A 21,159-nucleotide genomic window follows, 5' to 3' on the forward strand; every position below is an offset into this window, starting at 1 on the left:
AATAGAAACTTATTGATTGACTGACTGATTGATCAGAAACTCGAGATAATATACTGACACTACCAGCCACCATTTAATAGCTGTCAAATCCCATCAGCTGTTTAGCTAGAATGGTTCCAGACATGGTGATTAAGAGGTCAAAGGTTCTGGATTCTACTTGCTGTTCCTCATTTATCTCTGCTTCTCCAAAAGCAGTCGTCCATTGTCACCAGAAACCAGGAGCTCTTGGTCTGTGAAAGGGGGACTCGTTATCAAAGTTGTTGACTAGTCCAATGTCACTCAGAGGCAACATGCAGCTGCTGCCAATTTCCTAGCGGGACTTTCCAGTTTTAAGCATAATATATTGCATAGAATCTTAAGCCTTTATAAATAACTGGTAAGTACAAAATAGTAACTGCCCCTGGCCATGTTCTGGGATGTTTGGGAGGGCAAACATACTAGGGAGAAGAGCCAAAGAGGGAAGAAATAAAAGAGTATTTTGACTTTTCTCTCCCAGATAGGGGTCCCATAATTTTCCCCTCTCTAATTCTGCCTACATAACAGCTGCTGAAGTGATAGTCCTAAAAAACAGGACACGCCATGACTTTCCACTACTCAAAAAGTTCCACTGGTTTCCCCCCATGCCCTCCCATAATCTGGTATTTAAAGCTTTCCTTGAGAGCTTGCTTTTCCAAATGTATTATACTTTACTCCCCCCATTCACTCCCTCTATAGTCCAGTCAAAGGCACTGTTTCGTTCCTCACACACGATTCCACCTCCCATCTCAGTGTCTTTGCCCACTCCTAGAATACTCTCCCCCTCCATATCTCCATTCATACCATAGAAACCCAAGCTCAGCTCCAGTCCCCTTCTACATGAGGACTTTCCTGACCTGGCCCCCTTTTTGTTAGAGCCTTCCTTCTAGCAATTACTTTGTATTAACTTTTAAAAAGTTAAAAATAGTTTTCAATTAATGAACATTTATTTTTTCCCCTTCTCACTGCTGCCTTTTCCTAGTCACCAAAATGTATGGTCAAGCAAAGTAAATTCCCATGTTAGATGTACCCCCGAATGGAGAGCTCTTGCACCAGGGAGTCCATCCCTTTTCTAATGAGAGGCAGGTGAGTAGCTGTCTTGTTACTGCTTCACTGGACCTGTGGTTGGTCTTTGCATTGACAAGATTTCTCAAGTCTTTCAATAGTGTTTGTCTTTAAAATGTTTTTGTCACTATAGAAAGAGATCTCACTTTGTTGACTTCAATCTGCATCAGCTCCTACAAGTATTCCCAGCTTTTTCTGAAACTATCTCTTCCTTTATTTAATGGCAATATCATTCATTACATTTACATATCAGAATGTGTTTAACTGTTCACCAAATGATGGGCAGTGCCTTAGTTTCCAGTTTTTTGCCACCATAAAAAATAGTAGCTTTGGGGCAACTAGGTGTCACAGTGAATAGAGAACTGGCCTTGGAGTTAGGAGGACCTGATTTCAAATCCGGACTCAGACACTTAACACTTACTAGCCGTGTGACCTTGGGCAAGTCACTTAATGCCAATTGCCCTGCCTTCCCCTCTCCAAAAAAAAGCAAACAAACAAAAAACCAATAGTGGTTTTAAATATTTTTTTTACAGTTAGATCCTTTATGTCTTTCTTTAATCTCTTTGTAGTATAGGACCCATCATGATTCATATTTACTTTTACATGTGTATGTGTATATATATGTACACATATATACACATATGTATATATACGTATGCATCTCTATATAGATACATACATACACACATATGCTGTCTGCTTCCAGCAGAATGTAACACCCTTTTGGTCAGTGACTGTTTTACTACCCTCTTTGTATTCTTAGTACCCAGCATAATGCCAGGTACACAACACATTTCTCTCTTCAAGCCAAAGGGGAAATCTTTCTAACTGACTGCATGGCATTTATACAACAAACCTGGATGTGTGCAAATGCTGTGATTTCTTTGAGAACTCCATTTTCTATCATAAGATCATTTTCCCTGAGATTATCTCATTTTTCAAAAGCAGCATTGATATTCCTGGCCGCACACCCAAAGTCATTTGCAAGCCATGCTCATCTGCCTGCACTAGGAAGCAAGAAACGCCCTTGACGTGTCTTGTTTAAGCCTTTAGATCCATTAGTGAATCCCAGAGATATTTTGGAACTTAAATATGGGAGAAAACGCTCCAATTAAGAGTGGCAAGATGGCTCCTGGGAGAAGAGAGAGGCATGAAGGAAGAACAAGATGGAGAATGAGTCAGGGAGAGATAAGTTTCCTTAGTGGCCATGGTATGACTCATTTTGGGCAGAAGATGGGTAATTCATTATTCCAGCAGCACTGTGCAGGTTGGTCTGTGGAATGATTAATAGCTTAGCAGTGTGTGCATTACAAACACAACACAGACAAATTCCAGTGCCTCAGTGGAGGCATAGCCCAATATGCATCTTCTCACTTGGTGGGTGGCCAGCTGGCAGCAGGATGAGATCCAGCTCGAACAAAGCTAAATGGATTGTTCCTGTTGGGTTGAGATGATGATGGTATGAGGAAGAAAAGCTGCCTACTCTACTGGGAACACCAACGCCAAAAGGAGAGACACCACTGAATGTATCTTGGACCCTTTCCTAATGCAACTCTTATAATCTTTATTTAATTTAGCAAACCCATTTAATGCCAATCTAATGTCTGGGATCCTAGAGCTTTGTCTTTATAAGAGTCACACACTGCAGTGTACTAGTACATCATAAGTTTTCAGAAGGCATGTGGTACAGAGTTTTTGTCAGTAATAGAATGTAATCTCTTAGATGGGTGGGGTCTGGCAGAATTTCTTGGTTGTATCCCTAGCAACTATTATAGTATCTGACTCATGATAGGGGACTGCAAAATGCTTGTTGATCAACTCAGCATAATGACTTAAAAAATTAAATGTTCAATTGTTTATTTATTAAATTTATTTATTTTTAGTTTTCAGCTTTTACTTTTATAAGATTTTGAGTTCCAAGTTTTCCGCCCTCCTTCCCCACCTCCCTCCCCAAGACAGCATGCAATCTGATATAGACTATACATGTACAATCATATTAAACATATTTCCACCTTAGTCATGTTGTGAAAGAAGAATCAGAACAAAGAGGAGAAACCATGAGAAAGAAAATTAAAAAAAACAACCAAACAAAAATCCAAAAGAGAAAATAGCCTGCTTTGATCTGTCTTCAGACTATCAGTTCTTTCTCTGGATGTGGACAACATTTTCCATCATGAGTCTTTTGGAATTGTCTTAGATCATTATATTGCTGACAAGAGTTAAGTTGGGCATTGCACAATGTTGCTGTTCATGTAACGACTTTCCATAGGTCCTTTGCTGAAAAATTCCAGCATAAATGGTAGCATGAGATGCTTCACATACCATCTGCTAAACCCATTAGCTCCATACATCTCATTAATATCAAGTTAGTAGCCAAAGTATTAAGAGAAGTGTGACCAAAGGCATGAATCTCATCCTCCCTTTGGGAACCACATCCCTCAGAAGGCTGTGCATTTTGAAAGGCACTGGGAAAAGTCTTGTGAAGAATGAGGCACAGAATTGGAGAAGGCAGGGTAGTTAGACAAGGACAAAAAAGAAGACAAAATGGCAGCTGGGTTCTCAGCTGTGGTTACCATCTGGCTCCCATTTCAAGTGGAAACCAAAGTGCTCTCTACAAAAAGCAGAGGGAAACCAAGGGGAAGTCACCACTCGCTCTTCTAACACTCTTTGTTCCCATGCCAACACTCTGCCATGAGTGACTTGATACACGGAGCTCCAGGAGTTTTGCAGAGACAAAGTTGTTAATAGGGAGTTGAGAGCAGTACTCTATAAGACACAAGTGGGGAATATTCATTCCCCACTGTTTACTTCAATGTCCCTGATCTGCCTCACTATCTTTTTCTAGATGACTTTGCTGGCAATTTCATATGTCCAACTGGTTTGGCATGCAAGAGAAGAGATTGGATGGGGGATCTAACCAGAGGCTGGCATATAATTGACCTCAAACCCAACTCAGAACCATTGTTTAGTGAAAAGCTAAACAAATTCTGATATGTGAATGTAACTAAGTAGGATTTTGTCATTAGAAATTAATAAAGAGGGGGCGGCCAGGTGGGTCAGCAAGTAAGAGCACCAGCTCCAGTGCCGGGATGACCTGGATCAAATCCGGGCTCAGATACTCAGCACCACACCCAGAAATAACTGGCCGTGTAACCTTGAGCAAGTTACTTAACCCCGATTGCTTTAAAAAAAAAAAGAAATTAATAAAGAGGTTTTAGAGTTGTTGTTAAGATCCTTCCAGCTGGAAATCCAAAGACTATATAGATGATGAAGTCATGGAAATAGAGATAACCATATTTTAACAAAAATAGAGGCACATGGAGTTCAATGATCCATTCTGGTCACTCATGAAGGCAAGACAAAAATCAGAGTCCTTAATTGGCATTCTGTTGCCAAATGTCTTGAGCAATGTCTTGACTCTTTTGGTCACTGACATCCAATGGACTTTGGCACCATGCCTCAGCTGCCCTTTTCCTCTGACCCAGTAGGCCTCTCCTTTCAATGGTGAGTCCCCCTACAAGTTCCACTTTGAGGAATGGCTCAGTCCAGCCATACTACGTTCTCTAGACTTTATTACATCTGGTGTGGGTGCCTCTCCTCTTTCCCTTCTCCTGCTCTTCAACTCCCTTGGATGTGTTGTCTCCCTCCATTAGAATGTATACTCTTGGATATCAGGAACTAGCTTTCATTTTGTTTGCCTTCATGTCCTCAGTGCTTAGCACAACACCTGGCACAAGAGTGCTAAAAATGCTTGTTGACTTCTTCACCTGTCTTGACTTGTGCTAAAATAAACACCATCAATTTTTCTTTTAAAAATTGTGACAGGGGCAGCAAAATGGTACAGTGAATAGAGCACTGGCCCTGGAGTCAGGAGGATCTGAGTTCAAATCTATCCTCAGACACTTGACCCTCAACTAGCTGTGTGACCTTAGGCAAATCACTTAACCCCAATTGCCCTGCCTTACCCCCTCCAAAAAAATTATGACTTAGAATAAAATGCTGTGACATGATACTTATAGAGAACATACTAGTCTTGATCATCTGTGCTAAGGGAAGGGAGGGATAGGATAAATAGACCCTGCATCCAAGATAATGCAAAGTCAGAAGATTCATAGGACTTCCAAGCTGGAATGGATGCCAGCAGCAGCCTAGTTCAAGAATGACCTCGCCAGTATTCCAGATAAGGCAGGTCGGACTGGAAACCTCAGATATAGGGGAATCAGCTATCTCCAGAGGCAGCCCACTGTACTTTCCTCTTTATATGCTATCAGAATTCCCTGTGGTTTTCATTAGCTTGAGGATGCTTTACTTGGGCTAATCCTAATGAGAGCTTGCAAGAGTTGGCACCTCTATTCATGATGGGAAATGATGAAGGATGGTGATGAGTAAGGACCTATCCTTGGTTATAAATTGAATGTGTCCGTGGATCAAGTGCTGGGCCTGGAACCAGGAAGACCTGAATTCAAATCTGATCTCAGATATTTGCTAGCTGGGTGACCCTGGGCAAGTCACATAACCCTGTTTGCCTCAGTCTCCTCATCTGTAAAAATGAACTGGAAAAAAAAATGACAAACCATTCCAGTATCTTGGGCAAGAAAATTCTAAATGGGGTCACGACTAAAAACAACTGATCAACAACAATTTACATAACAACAAGAACTTGTCTTTGTATCATATTGTTCTAACAATAGCTCTTCTAATGATAATTATGGTTATTATAATTATTATAATTCTTATTGAAACTGTGTCCCCCAAAGAAAGAAAGACTTGTCCATTGTGACTCAGCTTGTAAGTTTCAGATCAAAAACTTGAACCCAGATCTCTAGGCACGAAGTCCAGTGATCTTTCAAGTGATTACATACCATACAGATTAATGGGTCACATAATGGGATGGAGATTTAGAGGTGAAAGGGACCCTAGGAACCATCAGGTCCAATTTGCCCATTTTATAACTAAGGAAACTGAAGCAAGGAAAGGTTGTCACCTTCCCAGGATCACATAATAATAACATTTATAGAATGCTATGAAATTTTGTAAAGATCTTTACAAAGATTATAAAAATTTCATCTCCACAAAACTCTGGGAGTTAGGTGCTATTATTAACCCCATTTTTATAGAACTGAGGTTCAGAAACATTCAATGACTTGCCCAGGGTCACACAGTATCTCAGATGGAATTTGAACTCAGTACTTCCTGACCTCAAGTCTAGTGCCTATCTGTTATATTGTACTGCCTCTCTAATTGACCTCCAAGAAACTCATTTTTTGTAACCTGACTTTTATTTATGAATTTTTATTTATTTATGGATTATTAACAAAGTCTTAAGCTTGCTTGCATGCCAGGGTCCAGGGAGAGTGGAAAGGGTGAAGCATGGGATGAAAGGAGACATTTAAGAGTAGATTTGGAGAATGTGGGTGTGGATGCATTACATTGCTTATGGAGAACTTATGTCCCAACACCTCACAACTGTCTATCAGGGCTTAGTCTTTCCAAAGCCCGTTCATGGCAGGGCTGCACGGTGCAGCAGAAGGATGTCTCCCTCTGGAGGAAAGAGACCTGGATTCCAATCCTGCTGCTCTCACTGAGTGATATGGGGCAACTGCCTTAGTCTCCTAAGACATCAGTGAACTCATAGACACAACACCAGTAGAGGCCACTGGGGTCCTTCTAGCTCTCAACCCATGACGCTATTTGATCCTCATAACAGCCCTATGATATAGGCAGGATGGGGATTATTATCCAGAATCTACATTATAAAAACTGAGGTTTAAACAGATTCTACGAAGTGGAGTGTGGTATACAGGAAAGGGCTTTTCATCGGGATTCAGTAAAGAAGGCCTGTGTTCGAATCCTGCCTCTGACACTCATTTGATGTGTGATAGAACCCAGGTCACTGAGCCTTAATTTCTTCATCTGTCAAATGGGAATAATAACTCCTGTGATGCCCATCACCTTACAGGGTCATTTCACTTATCAAATGAGAGAAGTATATAAGCCCCTCTGTAAACCTTATGACACACACATATCCATGTATGTGTTTAGATGTATATATAAATAAATGCTTTAAGTACATACATACATACACATACACACATATATTCTTATTGTTCAGTCATTTTCAGGCATGTCACTCTTCATGACCCCCTTCTTTGGGTTTTCTTGGCAAAGATACTGAAGTGATCTGCCATTTTCTGTTTCAGCTCATTTTACTGATAAGAAAACTGAGTCAAACAGGATTAAGTGTGTTGTCCAGGGTCACACAGCTAGTGTCTAAGACCAGATTTGAACTTGGGTCTTTCTGACTCCAAGTCTGGTGCTCTAAGCACTGTGAAACCTAGCTGCCCTTTATACATACACACATACACACAGATGCATACATGTATAATATGAATTCTTATATCTAAAAATATATACACATAAATATATACATATATGAGCGGATATATGTATAGATAGATAAATATACAATCAACTATAATTAGAGGAAAAGATTGGCATCGGGGGGGGGCAGCTAGGTGGCATAGTGAATAGAGTACCAGCCCTGGAGTCAGGAGGACCTGAGTTCAAATCCAGCCTCAGACACTTAACACAAAACTAGCTGCGTGACATTGGTCAAGTCACTTAACCCCGATTGCCCTACCTTCCTCCCTCCAAAAAGCAAAAAAAAAAAAGTTGACATCAAAAAGACCTAAATTCCAATCCTATCAAAGATACTTCATAGCTCTGAAACTCTGGATAAGTCATTCTTGTTGGCTTTGATTTCTACATATGTGAAACGAGATAATTAGTTATAGGACCTAATTCACAGGGTTGTTGTGGGGATCTGACAAGATAATGCACACAGGGCAATTTGTAGGCTTTAAATTGCTATATAAATGCTCTTACTGTTATTATTGCTGTTATTACAGCACCACAAACAAATGGAATGAGAAATTTATATAACATTTTTATTTTGCAAATTTCTTTATCCATATTTTCTCAGTTTGGGAGATGGAACTATTGGTGAGATCTTGTAGTCCCAGGGAACTCCCAGATGAGAAAATTCTCTCTACTAAAGCATCTTGAAAGTGCTTTACATACATGATCTCGTTTGGTCATCTCATTCTCTCTGAAAGGCTGGTGCTTTTACTAAATTCATTTTACAGATGGGGGAAAGGTAAATGAAGGTTCCACAGTCCCACAATTAGCCTGAGGAGGGATTTGACTCCAAATCTTACTGACTTCGAGCCCAGCATTCTATCCACAACACTATGATGAATTTCCTAGATAAACAATGGGCCCTTTTAGTTCTAAGTTGATGGTTCACCAGGAGGACTGGCTCTGGGGTCAGAGAATTTGCGTTCATATCCTGTCTCTGATTCTCACACCTTGGAAAAATTTCTTCCTGTCCTGAGCCTCAGTTTCTGTTTTTGTAAAATGCCAGGATTGGCCTAGATTGCCTCTGAGGTCCCTACTACCTGAGGATCTAGGATTCTGATAAAATAAAATACAAAATTTTAAAATACAGAAAACACACCAAAATAAAGCAGCCTCAGAATTGAATTGTGAACTATTTTTTTTTATTATTAATTTAGATTCTTTTGAACATTTATCATCAAAAGGGAAAGCTTTCATTTTTGTCCCACATACTTATCAGGGAAATGAAACCTTTCCGTTGACTTGAAGTGTTTTGACAGGTTGTCAGGAAATGAGAGAGAGAAGGACCTCTAGGGGAAAACGAGCACACCAGACAAATGAGATTTTTCATGTTATTGCCTGATAATAGGGTAGATTCGGGGCGGGCTGTTTGTGGTCCCCTCTCTATAGCAGGCGCTGCCTGCTTCCAGTAAATAACCATGAGCTTGGCCAATGGCTTTGCTTATCTTTGAAGGATGAAGTCTCCATAGGCTTTATTGCCTTATTGAATCTTGGAATTTGCTGTGATCTTGAGAGACACGTTGTCCAAATCCTTCAACAGCCTTGTCACCATCCCCACTATGAGACCCCAAACTGTAAATTACACCCATCATGACTTCAAAGGAAAGGCCTTTGGCTATAGGTGTTCCAAAGAATGGCCTATAGATTTCCAATTATATGTGGCTTAGAAAACTCCCTCTAGCAAATAAGGCAAGAAAGTGTGGCAAGAGATTTTGGGAGGGCCAAAATAAGGGGTCATTGAAAACATCTCCATCCCTACTGAAGATCCTATGTATATATAGGAGTTGGGCAGTCAGTCCTATATATACATATATTCACTCATATATGTATATATTTGTGTGTATATATTTTTAGATATAAGAATTCATATTATACATGTATGCATGTATATATGTGTGTGTATGTGTAAGGACAGATAGGTGGCACAGTGGATAGAACACCAGACCTGGAATCAGAAAGACCCAAGTTCAAATCTGGTCTCAGACACTTACTGGCTGTGTGACCCTATGGAGGCCATCCCTCTGGCCTCTGAGAGCATAACAGAATGCTCCTGCCAAGTGCTTAATGAAGATATTAATAAAATTCTAATGATGATCATTATTATATCTAATATGTAGATAAAGCTTTAAATTTTCCCAAGCTCCCTCTATATTTTTTCTCATTTGAACCTCACAATCCTATGAGGAAGAGACCATTATTCTCTCTATTTTACAGGTGAGGAAACTGAGGTAGGCAGTAGTAAAGTGAGTTGCCCAGGGTCACACAACTGCTAGGTGTCTGAGGTTGGATTGCAACTGACACCTTTCTGACTCCCTGCCCAGCATGCCATCTACCATGCTGCCTAGCTAACTCTGTCTAGTCCCAGCTCTTTCAATTGGTTTTCATTTGCCATGGATTCACAGTCTGTCACCATCCTGGATGTGTTCCCTTTAACAATGTAAGGATGTAACAAAGAATTCTTAGGAGTTAAGATAGTTAGTCTTCTGCAAGTGACTGGGGCCAAGCCCATCCTTTCCCACTCCACTGTTCTCCTGCCCTTCGTGATCTCATCTACTGAACTTGTCCAAATGGTTTTTTTTTGGGGGGGGGCACAATTCTCTACCAGATATGAGTCACAAAACGTCCACTTTAGAAGCCACAGCCAGCTGCATTGCAAGAAGGGTGAAAGGTTTGGTTCAGCTGACCTACAGTCTCCCAGAGGATCTTGTGAGCTGTTCTACACAATGCCAACATAAATCAACAGCCACAAATCGCTGATGAACATGCCATTGCTAGAAGAATAGTAACATAGCCCTAAAGAAAGTATGGGTTAGAACCTGGATCCTGCATGCAAATCAGGACAACTTGACAGGGATTTACAGTTTAAATAACCCAGCCTCTGCTTCTCCTTAGTAATTTGAAGAAACCACATTTGTTTTAACAGGAGATGAATTTTTGCATTATCTCAATATTTGCTAATAGACCCTTGTCAAATTCCCCCATAGACTAAATTTGAAGGAAGGAGGACATTTAAAATACAGAATATGGTGGCCTTTCCAGCTTGTTTTCCTCCAAAGAAACTCAGATTCATTATTGCCCTGAGAGACACATCATGAAGACTGAAGAGTTTGTTTTCCTGACCCAATATCAATCATGATGATGTTTTATTCTGATTTAATACTTGTCATGGGGTCAGCTAAATGTGTTTTTTCAGAAAGTGGCAGGATTTCATGATGCTTGGAGGATCAGGGTTATAGTTCTAGCTCTAATACATAATGGTCGTACCACCCTAAGAAAGTCAAATGACATCTCTGGGTCTCATTGAGGGCAATGATCTAAGGTCCATGATTTAATGATAATGGCATCCACGGTCCCTATCAGCTTTCAGTTGTTCCCAGTAAACAACAGAGGGCACAAGTTCTAGGTGTCATTTTCTTCACCTGCAAAATGGGGAAGGAGTGATGTTATTTATCAAGATTAAGTGTAAAATGAGGGGGATTAATCCCTAAATTCCTTTCCCTGAGTCAACCTCACCTCTAATTCTCTGAATGCTTAGCTTGTGCCTAGATCCCCTCAGCTGCCCCCTCCTACATCAGGCCCCTCCTAATGATCTCCATTGTTACTGCTCTTCAATGTCTGCCCCAAAATTATTTTGTGTAACTTGGTGGTTATTTATCTGTGTACATGTGGTATTCTCTGAGCAGACTGTGAGCTGGCTCAGGGTTTTGTACCCACAGTGCCTAGAACAATGGGTATTTAATAAATTCTTGTTTAATTAAACTGAATTCTACCATTCTATAAAACACTGAGATTGGAGTCAGGAAGACTCTTTCTGAGTTCAAATCTGGCCTCAGACACTGGTTGAAAAGTGACTAAACCCTTTTTGCCTCAGTTTCCTCACTTGTAAAACAAGCTGGAAAAGGATATGACAAAACACTCTAGTATCTTTGCCAAGAAAACCCCCAAAGGGGTCACAAAAAGTCAAACATGGCTAAAAAATGACTAAGTAACAACAACATGAAGCCTGCAAAGAAAGTTGAATGTTTTGCCCAAGGTTATTTAGCGAGCAGTACAAAGACCATATGGCCTGCCTCCCCAACAATTTCTACTGCCACGAGAAAACAGCAGGTCTTCTGGGTTCCATTGGCCCCAGATTTCCTGGATGACCTTCGACCCACATATAAACACAATGTCACCAAGTCCTGTTGCTATTCATGATGGTAAACAATGCTAGAGACATCCAAAATGGCTTAATTGTGCCTAGGCAATCTGGCTCAAGAGACAGAAGAAGTACACACAAAAACCTCCACTCTTTTGCACACTTTGGGCGAAGGTGGTGGATTTCATTCCTCCACTTGCATACTGGGAGAATTATTAGCAGCTTCTCAGTTTGCAGCATGAAGCCAAGAGAGGCTCACTGAATATCAACTGACCACTCCAATATGCAACATGCTTTTGGCACCATATGGAAACTGCTTGCACCCTATCTCTCCTCTAGGAAAAGTAACTCGGTAATAAAGCACTTAGCAATGAAACTCTACATAAGACTAGGGATGCTGGACTCTGACTATTTTAAGTTGGGAGGTGACAGAAGACAATGAATTCATAATTTAGTGTAAACTGAATATGAAAAGAAAGGAAAAAAACTGCCAAGATTTTTTGCCATAAATATGAATGATAAATTAAATGGAAACATGTTTTTTGATGCCACGAGGACAGAGCAAAAGCTAGATTTAGTGGACAGAAAAGACAAGCCAGAAATGTTTAAAGAATTTTTCTAAATAAGCAAATATTATGGTTGATTTTAAAAATACACATGGACATCTTAAAATATATTACCCTTGTTTGGCTAAAACCCTGTGAATAACAACAGCAGCATGCACACATGCACACACACACACAACGTTCAAATGTTAGCAAACTGCATTTTGCATACATTGTCTCATTTGAGCTCCACAACAACCAAGTGTGAGGTCAGTGCTAATCATGGTGCCCAGCAATTTATGAAGAATACAAAAAGGAGATGAGAGAAAGAAAGAAAGAAAGAAAGAAAGAAAGAAAGAAAGAAAGAAAGAAGGAAGGAAGGAAGGAAGGAAGAAGGGAAGAAAGAAAGAGAAAGAAAGGAAGGAAGAAAGAAGGGAAGAAAGAGAAAGAAAGAAAGGAAGGAAGGAAGGAAGGAAGGAAGGAAGGAAGGAAGGAAGGAAAAACACTAACCTAGAAGTTCTCTGGAATTTTGGGCAGATTCTCTTTGAAGCATATACAGGAGCACATAGTCAAGAGTCACAAAGAATGACAAGGTCATACTGAGCTTTGTTCTGTGGCAGGATATAGCCATGTTGGTGACATCCATGAATTCATTGAAGTCCCAATGTACTAAGTCCAATTAATTATCTTACGATTATTTTTTATTTCTCCCTCTTGCTCATGAAACTACCTTATGTACAGTATACAGGTACTTAATAAATGTGGACTAAATAAATATATTTTACACTCAAAGGCACAAGAGGATCTTCCCCACTGAAAGTCTCACAATGGGAGGTTTGCTTTGACCCTGAAAGCAATGTAGTGAAGAACTCATACCTTGAAATCATAGGTAGCATCAGGATTTTCATCACAGGCAATAACTTCTGGGGCCATCCAGTAGGGTGTACCAATGAATGTATTTCTTCGACCTACTGTTCGGTCCAACTGGGCACTGACACCAAAATCCACTGGGTAAGGAAACACAGAAACGTACATATTAAGCATCAAACCTTACAATTCATTTGGGAACAAAAATAAAATGGTAGCTTCAAATTGGATACTTCATGGGAAAACAGCATCATGTTGTGTTCTTACTAGTTGAACATTTGCTTAGGCATATAGCCTGAAAGTCAAGGATATTCTTAATCTTTGCTTTGTCCTAGAAGCTCCTTTCCAACAACAGAGGGAGCAATCCTGGGTGTTTATATCAAAAGATGGCAAAGGAAACACCCTACGGTTAATAAGGGCATTTGTGAAGAGTTGGTGTAGCATAGTGAGCAGGGTAGCCTTGAAGGCCTTTCTAGTACTAGACTCTCACTCCTGAACTTTTGGTATGTATCTAAGCTCTGGTCCTACCTTTGTGGTGTTGGCCAAGTGCCTTCACTTGTTAAGAGTACAAACTCTAAGGCTACAATTTACGAGTTGCAGATCTATAGGAGGGAGTTTCCATATTGGGAGTTCCTCCCACTGATGAAATCACAGACTCGGACAAAAAAATAAAAATATCAATGTATTTTTGTTAACAGAACCTTTCTGGGATCCAGATCAAATGCAAACACAGAGATGAAACCAATATTCCACTCAGGCAAAGCAGGATTGCTTCCCAAAAGGGGTGGTGGTGGAAGTAATTGGTTCAGCAACAGGAACATAGGTATTGTATAAAAGATAGATTATTCTAGAAAAGAATTCTGTGCTTATTTTCATAACTTCTGAAGATTCCTAAGGGATGCTCTAGGGGAAAATGACAATACAATATTTCTTTGGTATCTCAATTTTAAAATATATTTGAAATATGTAAAAATACCTCAATTACTCAATATATTCTCAATATGTAGGATTTTGCTCCCCAGTAGTACTCATTGAGTGTAGGACAGTTAGTCAACAGTTAACAAATAATTTTTAATCATTTGCTGTGTGCCAGGTGCTATACTACATGCTAACGATACAAAGAAAAAGTTAAAACCACTTTCTGCCCTCATGTGGCCTACACTCTATTGCAGAAGTTTATGTCCTAATGGAACTATGTTATTTTTATCTTTGTATAACCAGTGTCTAATACAATGCTTTACAATTTGAAACAGCTCAATAAATGTTGGTTGAAATGAATTGGAGATTAAAATAAACTCTTCAATTGAACATATCATGCGAACAGTGTAAATTGATGGAGAACAAAGATACTTTGGAGGACATCTTTGCTAGAATCATAGAAAACTGGAGTTGGCTTCTAATTTGACCCCTTCGTTCTATGATCAAGAAAATGGGGCACAGAAAGGAGAAATCACTTGCCTAAGGTCACAAACTTATTCAGAGCGGAACTGGTCATCTGGACTTCCTGCCTTCAAGGCTAGGGCTCTTTCTATGGTACCGTGATATGCCTCTGGGTATATCCAATAGCTTGGGCCCAGAGCTTTCATGTGTATGTGCTGTGAAAGTCAATTCAGCAAATTCATAAACATTTCTAACCATCTAGTGGGTTCAGGGCACTGTCCTAGGTCCTGGAGACACAAAGGAAAAACTGATATGGCTCCTTTTTTCAAGGACCTTATTTTCCATAGAGGAGAAAGAGAGGAAAGGAAAAAGACTAGTGGGGGAAATGGGATAAAATATATACACACATAACTACCTGAAATCTAACTACAGAAGGCAAAGAACATTAACAATTAAGGGGGTCAGGAAAGTCTTCTTGTAGGAGAAGGCATTTCAACCCTGAAGGAAGCTACAGATTTTCAAAGGTAAAAAAGAGGAGAGAGTACATTTCAGGGACGGGTTTGTGGGACAGCCAGTGTGAGGTGTGGTGATGTCTGTTGTATTGACTCACCTATGGCATGCTATGCCCACTAGTACTTTATAACTGTGTGTTTACTGTATCCCTTCACTCTTGTTGTCTGTGGGGAGTGGGGACAAGGGAAACAGGGGAGTGGAGATCCCCAGTGTCTACCTAGCACAGTGCCTTGCCCATTAGATGATTAAGGAATATTGACTGATTGAATTGAAAGGAATGGAAAACAGATGGTTTCTGGGATATAAGATTTAATCCACACAACAGCCTTGGAAAAGCTGCTTTAATGGACAATAGGTAAATAAGTGTTTATGAAGGTAACAGTTCCAAGATATATTGGCCAGCTGTGTGAGTCTGGGCATGGCATTCAATGCCCCCAGGTGATGTTCTAAGACTCTGAAGTCGGGGAGCAGGTAAGGAAAGGAAAGAGAAAGGGAAAGGGATAGACATAGGGACAGAGACAAGGACAGGGATAGAGACGGGGATATGAAAAATAAGATATTCTCCCAAACACAAGTTTGGCAGGATGAAGTGATTGAAATGCTTTCTCACTCTGTTCTTTGAAAGTTTAATTATCTCTTCCCAAAAGCAATATCAAAAATCTGCCTCCATCAGTTGTCAGAGAAACAGGAGAGCTGCTCATGTCTGGAACCAAGCATTCCTCTGGCAGGTGGTGTACAAGGCATAACGAAATCAACATTCATGTGAAGACAAGGAGATAAAGCAGATGAATCTGCAGCATCCATGATTTTGAAAATGCCCAACTGGGAGTGCTTTCAGTGGGAGTGCCTTTCATTGCCTTCGAAGGCTCCCACTCCCAGCCAGGTGCAGGAAGGCTGAAGTGATCTCCAGGGTAGGCCCCCTGAATACAACAGAAACCCATCTCCCCATCACTCCCTCAGCCTCCTCAAGTGGATGTCATTACAGAATGTTTGCAGCTCTTCCCCAATTCAGAGGCAATTTTAGGCATTTTAAGTGTACGACTAACAGCCCCAATTGAATAACAAAGAAAAATTGTCAATCCCACTTCTATTTTTAGAACTGTGAACTCCAAGCCGTGGGCCTCAAATTCACAATCGTTACAGAAAGAAACTCAGCTGTTGGCCTGACATGACGTCTGTCAAATTCCTTCTAGTTCCCGGGCTTGGCTGGGCTGCTTTCCTTTGCCTATTCTGAGACTTTGAGCCCGACGACACTTACCTAGTTTTACTTCGGCATTCTCTGTCAGCAAGACATTCTGCCCTTTGATGTCACGGTGAATCACTTTGTGTTGATGCAGGTGACTCAGACCCTGGAGAGATGGAGAATCAGGAGGGTTAATGGGAGCAGGGGCCCCCCTGATTACAAATAATCATTTCCAAAATCCCTCCCCTCTTTTCTAATAAGTATGCTATGAGCAAAAATAAAAATGTTTTTTAAAAAAAGCAGGCAGGCCCAGATGTGCCCAGAGGGCTAATCATACACAAATCTTTCATATGCTCAGGATGATGTTTTAAGTTATGGGACAATCATAAAAGTGAACAGGATTTACTGCTTAGTAATATAACCTTTCTCTCTCTGCCTGTGGGGAATATAGGTCAAGTTCAGATGAAACATTCTAGCCAACTGACTTCCTGTTTCAGTTAATTCACTCTTACCTACTGGAGTTATGTTTTGCCCTTTATTCTCTGAAGCAACTTATAGTACATGGGAGAGGATGCCTGATTCTAGCAAATCCAGGCTTACCTCCTCCTCCTCCTGTTCCTCCCACCCTCTTCCCCCACTCTTCCTCCTCCTCGTGGGATGTTGGGGAGGTCACCGTCTCCTTAGCATGAGCTTCCTCAATAATAAAATCAGGCCTTTGGGGGAGACAACCTCAAAAGTCTAGTTCTAAATCTATGCTCTTATTTTGGGAGGTGTAATTGGGTACAAGGCAGACCTTTAGAGATCAAGGAAAACATTTTGTCTGATTTTATTAGTTTCTGATTCAAGTTAATTAAAGATAACAGACATCAAGTACAGTTCCCCTACATTTGGGGGATGAAAAACAAATGAACAGAGGCTCCAAGGTGGGGCCTTATTTGTGACCTATTCAAGGTCACAAAGCTAGCAAGCCAAGGCCATTGTCCTTTCTCTTGCTCTGCCCCTCATAATGGTCAGTCAATAAAGATTAAGGGCCTACTGTGTGCCAGACATTGTACTACAGCCTGGGAATACAAAAAGAGGTAAAAGACAGTCCCTGCCCTCAAAGAGCTTACAATCTAAGCAAAGACTAATGTACACATGACATACAGAATAAATAGGAAATATTTAAAAGAGGGAAAACACTAGAATTAAGAGTATTTGGGAAAGGCAAGGCAAGGTGAGGTGAAGAGGAGATGGGAGGAAAGTAGAGAGGGAGAGAAGAGACAGAAAAGGAAAAGGAAAGAGAAATGGGAAGTTGACAGGGGAGAGGAGTGAGAACAGGGCAGGTCAGGGAAATTCTATTTCCATTGTTGGCATTTATTACTGTCATTTTTAGTGCTTCCTTTCATATGTGACTCTGTGTTTATTATCTGCAGAAGCCAATTACTCAGTGACAATTAAACTCAGAGGTGTTCCATTTCTCCACTGAATTACTCTGATTTTTAGTTCTTAGAGGCTGGAGACTTGTAAGGATATGGATTTCCTTTCTGATAGCCACATGTCTTTCATTGATTTTTTTCTGGCAATCCAGCAGCATATAAAGATACAAAATGTCATATATTAACTTTAACTTGGAATCATCACCAGTCCCCAACATGCCACCCTTTTTACAGAGATCAGAATGAGCCAATTTAGAATGCACACGACTGTCTGGTACACAGTTATATATCACAATGGAAGATGCACTTTGTTTGAGCTCATTAATTAAATGATCACTAACTCAAACACTTCATGACTACTATCAAACTTGCCAATGCAGAAAATGTGACTTTTAAAGTGGGAGGGACAGGTTCGCCTCATCTAAGTGTGTTTAGAATTTCTGCTCTTCCAGACCTATCTTTAATTGCTATAGGAAGCTCCCAGTGTGGAAACTTCCTTCACTGATAAACTAGCAGCTCATTTATGAATATTTTGGCACGTATGGAATGTTTTGGAGATTTTTTTTAAATGATGGTTGAAAGCTGTGCCAAGGGAATGAAGTTGGAAAACTAGACCTTTTTAACCCTTCCCCCAATACAACAAATGAGGTTATCTAATTCTCTCAAAAATCTCCTTGCTCAAAACTTTTTAATAGTAGGAAGGAAGAAAATAAGCATTTATTAAGCACTTATGGTATGCCAGACCAGTGCTAAATGCTTTGCAAATATTATCTCATTTAATCCCCACAACAACTATGGGAAATATTATATACTAATATCATCTCCATTTCACAGCTGAAGAAACTGAGGGAGACAGAGGTTAAGCCAGTAAGTGTCTGAGCTCAGAGTTGAACTCAGGTTTTCTTGATACCAGGCCCAGACCTCTTTCCACTAACCATATAGTTTAGACACCTCTTGCAATTATTTTTCTGACAAGGTATCAGACCAATTATGAACATCAGTAGATAATCTTTTCAGGTCCTGGCTGCAGTTGGGAGAGCAGATCAGAGAATGTGTAGGAAAATAGAGGACTGGTGATTTAGTTGGTGTAGGAAACTCCCAGATGAGGAAACTACTTTTTACTAATCTAGGCTGGAACCTTCTCCATAATTTATAATCTGAAAGAGTTCGCTGGCAGATTAAGCGCCTTGCTTAGGATAACCCAATCAGTATGTGTCAGAGGTGGGACACTCTACCATGCTGGCTGGCTCTCTGCAAATAAGTGATAAGATTAACTTATAATGGCTACTTCCTTGAGCTGTTTTGAGTCCTGAATGAGACAATGTATGAGCAGTGCTTTGCAAACTGTACAACACTCTTATCTATGAATGCCAGGTACAATCATAAATGAAGACTCCGATAGGTTTCACATCATCTTTGTCATGTCTAGAATACTACTCACTCCCATTGGAGTGAGCCTCCCCAGATGCCATCATCACCAACAGTTAGCAGGCCTGAAGTCTGGGAACATCTGCCATCTGTGCCCCTCTCCCCAGGCTGTCTTCTGCTGATCGCATCAGGAAGTAGGAGCAGGCCCCCGTGTAACTCTTACCCGTAAGATCTCTCGGCAGATGTATGCGATCCACTCCTCTTTCAATGTGTTGCCTTTTGTATTCTTGATGAGATCTGTGACAGAGCCCGCACCGCAGAATTCCATCACCAGCTGGCAAAGAAAGGATGCAAAGGCACAATTAGTATAATTAGGGTACAAAGCATCTGTGGGCTTGGTTGAGCACAATGGAGGGCCCTTCAGCCCTCCACCTTGAGGTGCCATTCTTGAGATGGAAAGTGATCATTAGACAATGTGGACCAGAGGAAATTCTAACTTCTAAGGTGGAAGGAGTTACTAGCTTAAAATAAAGTAAGGAAGGAATTTTTTTAAATTTCCAACCTCAAAATTATCATCAGAAATGGAAGGTAATCTTCATTGTACACATAGGAAAAGGAGACAGGTGGACTTCAAGGACATGGTCCATTGCTCGCAGCACCACTTTCTTTCTGAAAATCTTAAGCTGGGTTCTGTGCCATTGGATGGGGGAGATCACCAATTGGCATGAGGCCATGGCGTCCCAAGTAACAAAAATATAACAAGGCATTTACTTTAGGTGGTTTTCAAATGACATTGTGAGCCTTCTGGGCAGGGACTATCTGTTTTTAATTAACTTCAGTAAAAGTTCCCAGGAGGTTGGATACATCAAATAAATTCAATAAACAATAAACCCTTATTTAGCACCTTTCATCCCCAAAGCTCCAAACTCTATAAATATCAACTCATTACACTGTCCAACAACTTTGCGGACTAGGCATGAGGCACGTTCCTTACTTTAAAGAGGGCAAAAAGGAGACAGGACAAGATGAAAATTGCCAAGTCTGAACTTTTCTATTCATTGCCCACGTACAGAATGACCTCACTCTCCCTAATCTTCCCTCCATCCCTTTGAACAAATTCCATGGTAAAAACTTTATATAACATCTTTACCAAATAAGTGAAAGTGTTGGGTAAAATTTAGCCCAATATAATCAGAAACTAATCCCTGACCTCCTAATGGGGACAGATTGAAAACAGTCTGGCCAAAATGATCTCTGTTGATTCACATTGACCTCATTAAATTATAGGTTCCTGTCTATCGGTAATGGACAGAGGTAGAATTTCTTGGTCTGTGACCAGGGAAGAGCTTTGGAACTTTGGCACCATCAGTCTATCTACAATAATTTATTAAATGTCCAGTTTTCACCAATCTTGGCAATCCTAGTGTTTAGAGCTATTTTCTGTTGCCCAACTTTTAGACAACTATGTGTCAGGGATGGGGATAAATTTTGGGACTCCAAAACCAAAAAAAATGGTTGTTCTCAAGGGGAGTAAAATTGTAAGGGGGAGTTAACAAGTACGTGTATAAATAAACATAATGTAACTGCAGGGGGCATTATGAGCAGCATCATGATCAGAAGATCATGGGATCAAAGATCTGAAGCTGGAACTAGTTTAACCCCTTCATCAGATTCCGAACTGAGACCCAGGGAGGTTAAGGTCATATGGGTTCTGGATCACAGCTCTAGAGAGGCAAAGAACCAGGGTAGTCAATTAATGCACCCTTTCATTTTACAGATGAGAAAACTGAGACAAATTGGTTAAAGGAATTGCTCAAAACTGGGAGCATCTGGAAGAATAAGGAAAAGCTTCATGTAGACAAAATGCTTAAACTTGAACAAAAGTATAGGAACCTGTTCCAAATACAAGGAAACCCAAGAAAAATCTCATTTTTTAAATTTGGTTTGGCAAATAATTTTTTCTTTTCTCTTTCTTTCAAATCCTATTTACAAAAAATATCTTAAGTGTTCCAAGACTCCTGTAAATCCACTTATTACTCTGCTACCAAGCTGGAGAAAATTTGCCACCCCAGAGCCCTATTAGACTGCAGGATTACAGTTTCCCAAGGGAAGCAGTGGAAACCCCAGGCCTCCACATCTTTTAAAATGATATTGGACAAAATACTCTCCAACAGACTGTGGGGAACAATCGCCCTCTGGCCAGGCTCTAATGCCACTGATTTCTGACATTTCCTACCCCCACACACAGCT

At 40.4% G+C, this 21,159-nt stretch overlaps 1 protein-coding gene across 5 annotated transcripts in view; it reads right to left on the reverse strand.

The window, feature by feature from the left end:
• Positions 1-21,159, reverse strand: part of TNIK (TRAF2 and NCK interacting kinase) — a 433,646-nt gene that overhangs the window by 164,972 nt on the left and 247,515 nt on the right. For all 5 annotated transcript variants that reach the window (XM_069083584.1, XM_069083583.1, XM_069083581.1 and 2 more), the window contains exons 5-7: positions 19,133-19,243; positions 16,199-16,289; positions 13,057-13,187 (exon numbers count right to left, since the gene is read on the reverse strand). In XM_069083584.1, the coding sequence (XP_068939685.1) occupies positions 13,057-13,187; positions 16,199-16,289; positions 19,133-19,243 (333 nt within the window). The remainder of the gene's footprint in view (positions 1-13,056; positions 13,188-16,198; positions 16,290-19,132; positions 19,244-21,159) is intronic.

This window comes from Petaurus breviceps, unplaced genomic scaffold (genome assembly GCF_028583685.1).
Source record: "Petaurus breviceps papuanus isolate PSGF00001 unplaced genomic scaffold, PetGlider_PUasm1.0 173, whole genome shotgun sequence".
NCBI classification, from domain to species: domain Eukaryota; kingdom Metazoa; phylum Chordata; class Mammalia; order Diprotodontia; family Petauridae; genus Petaurus; species Petaurus breviceps.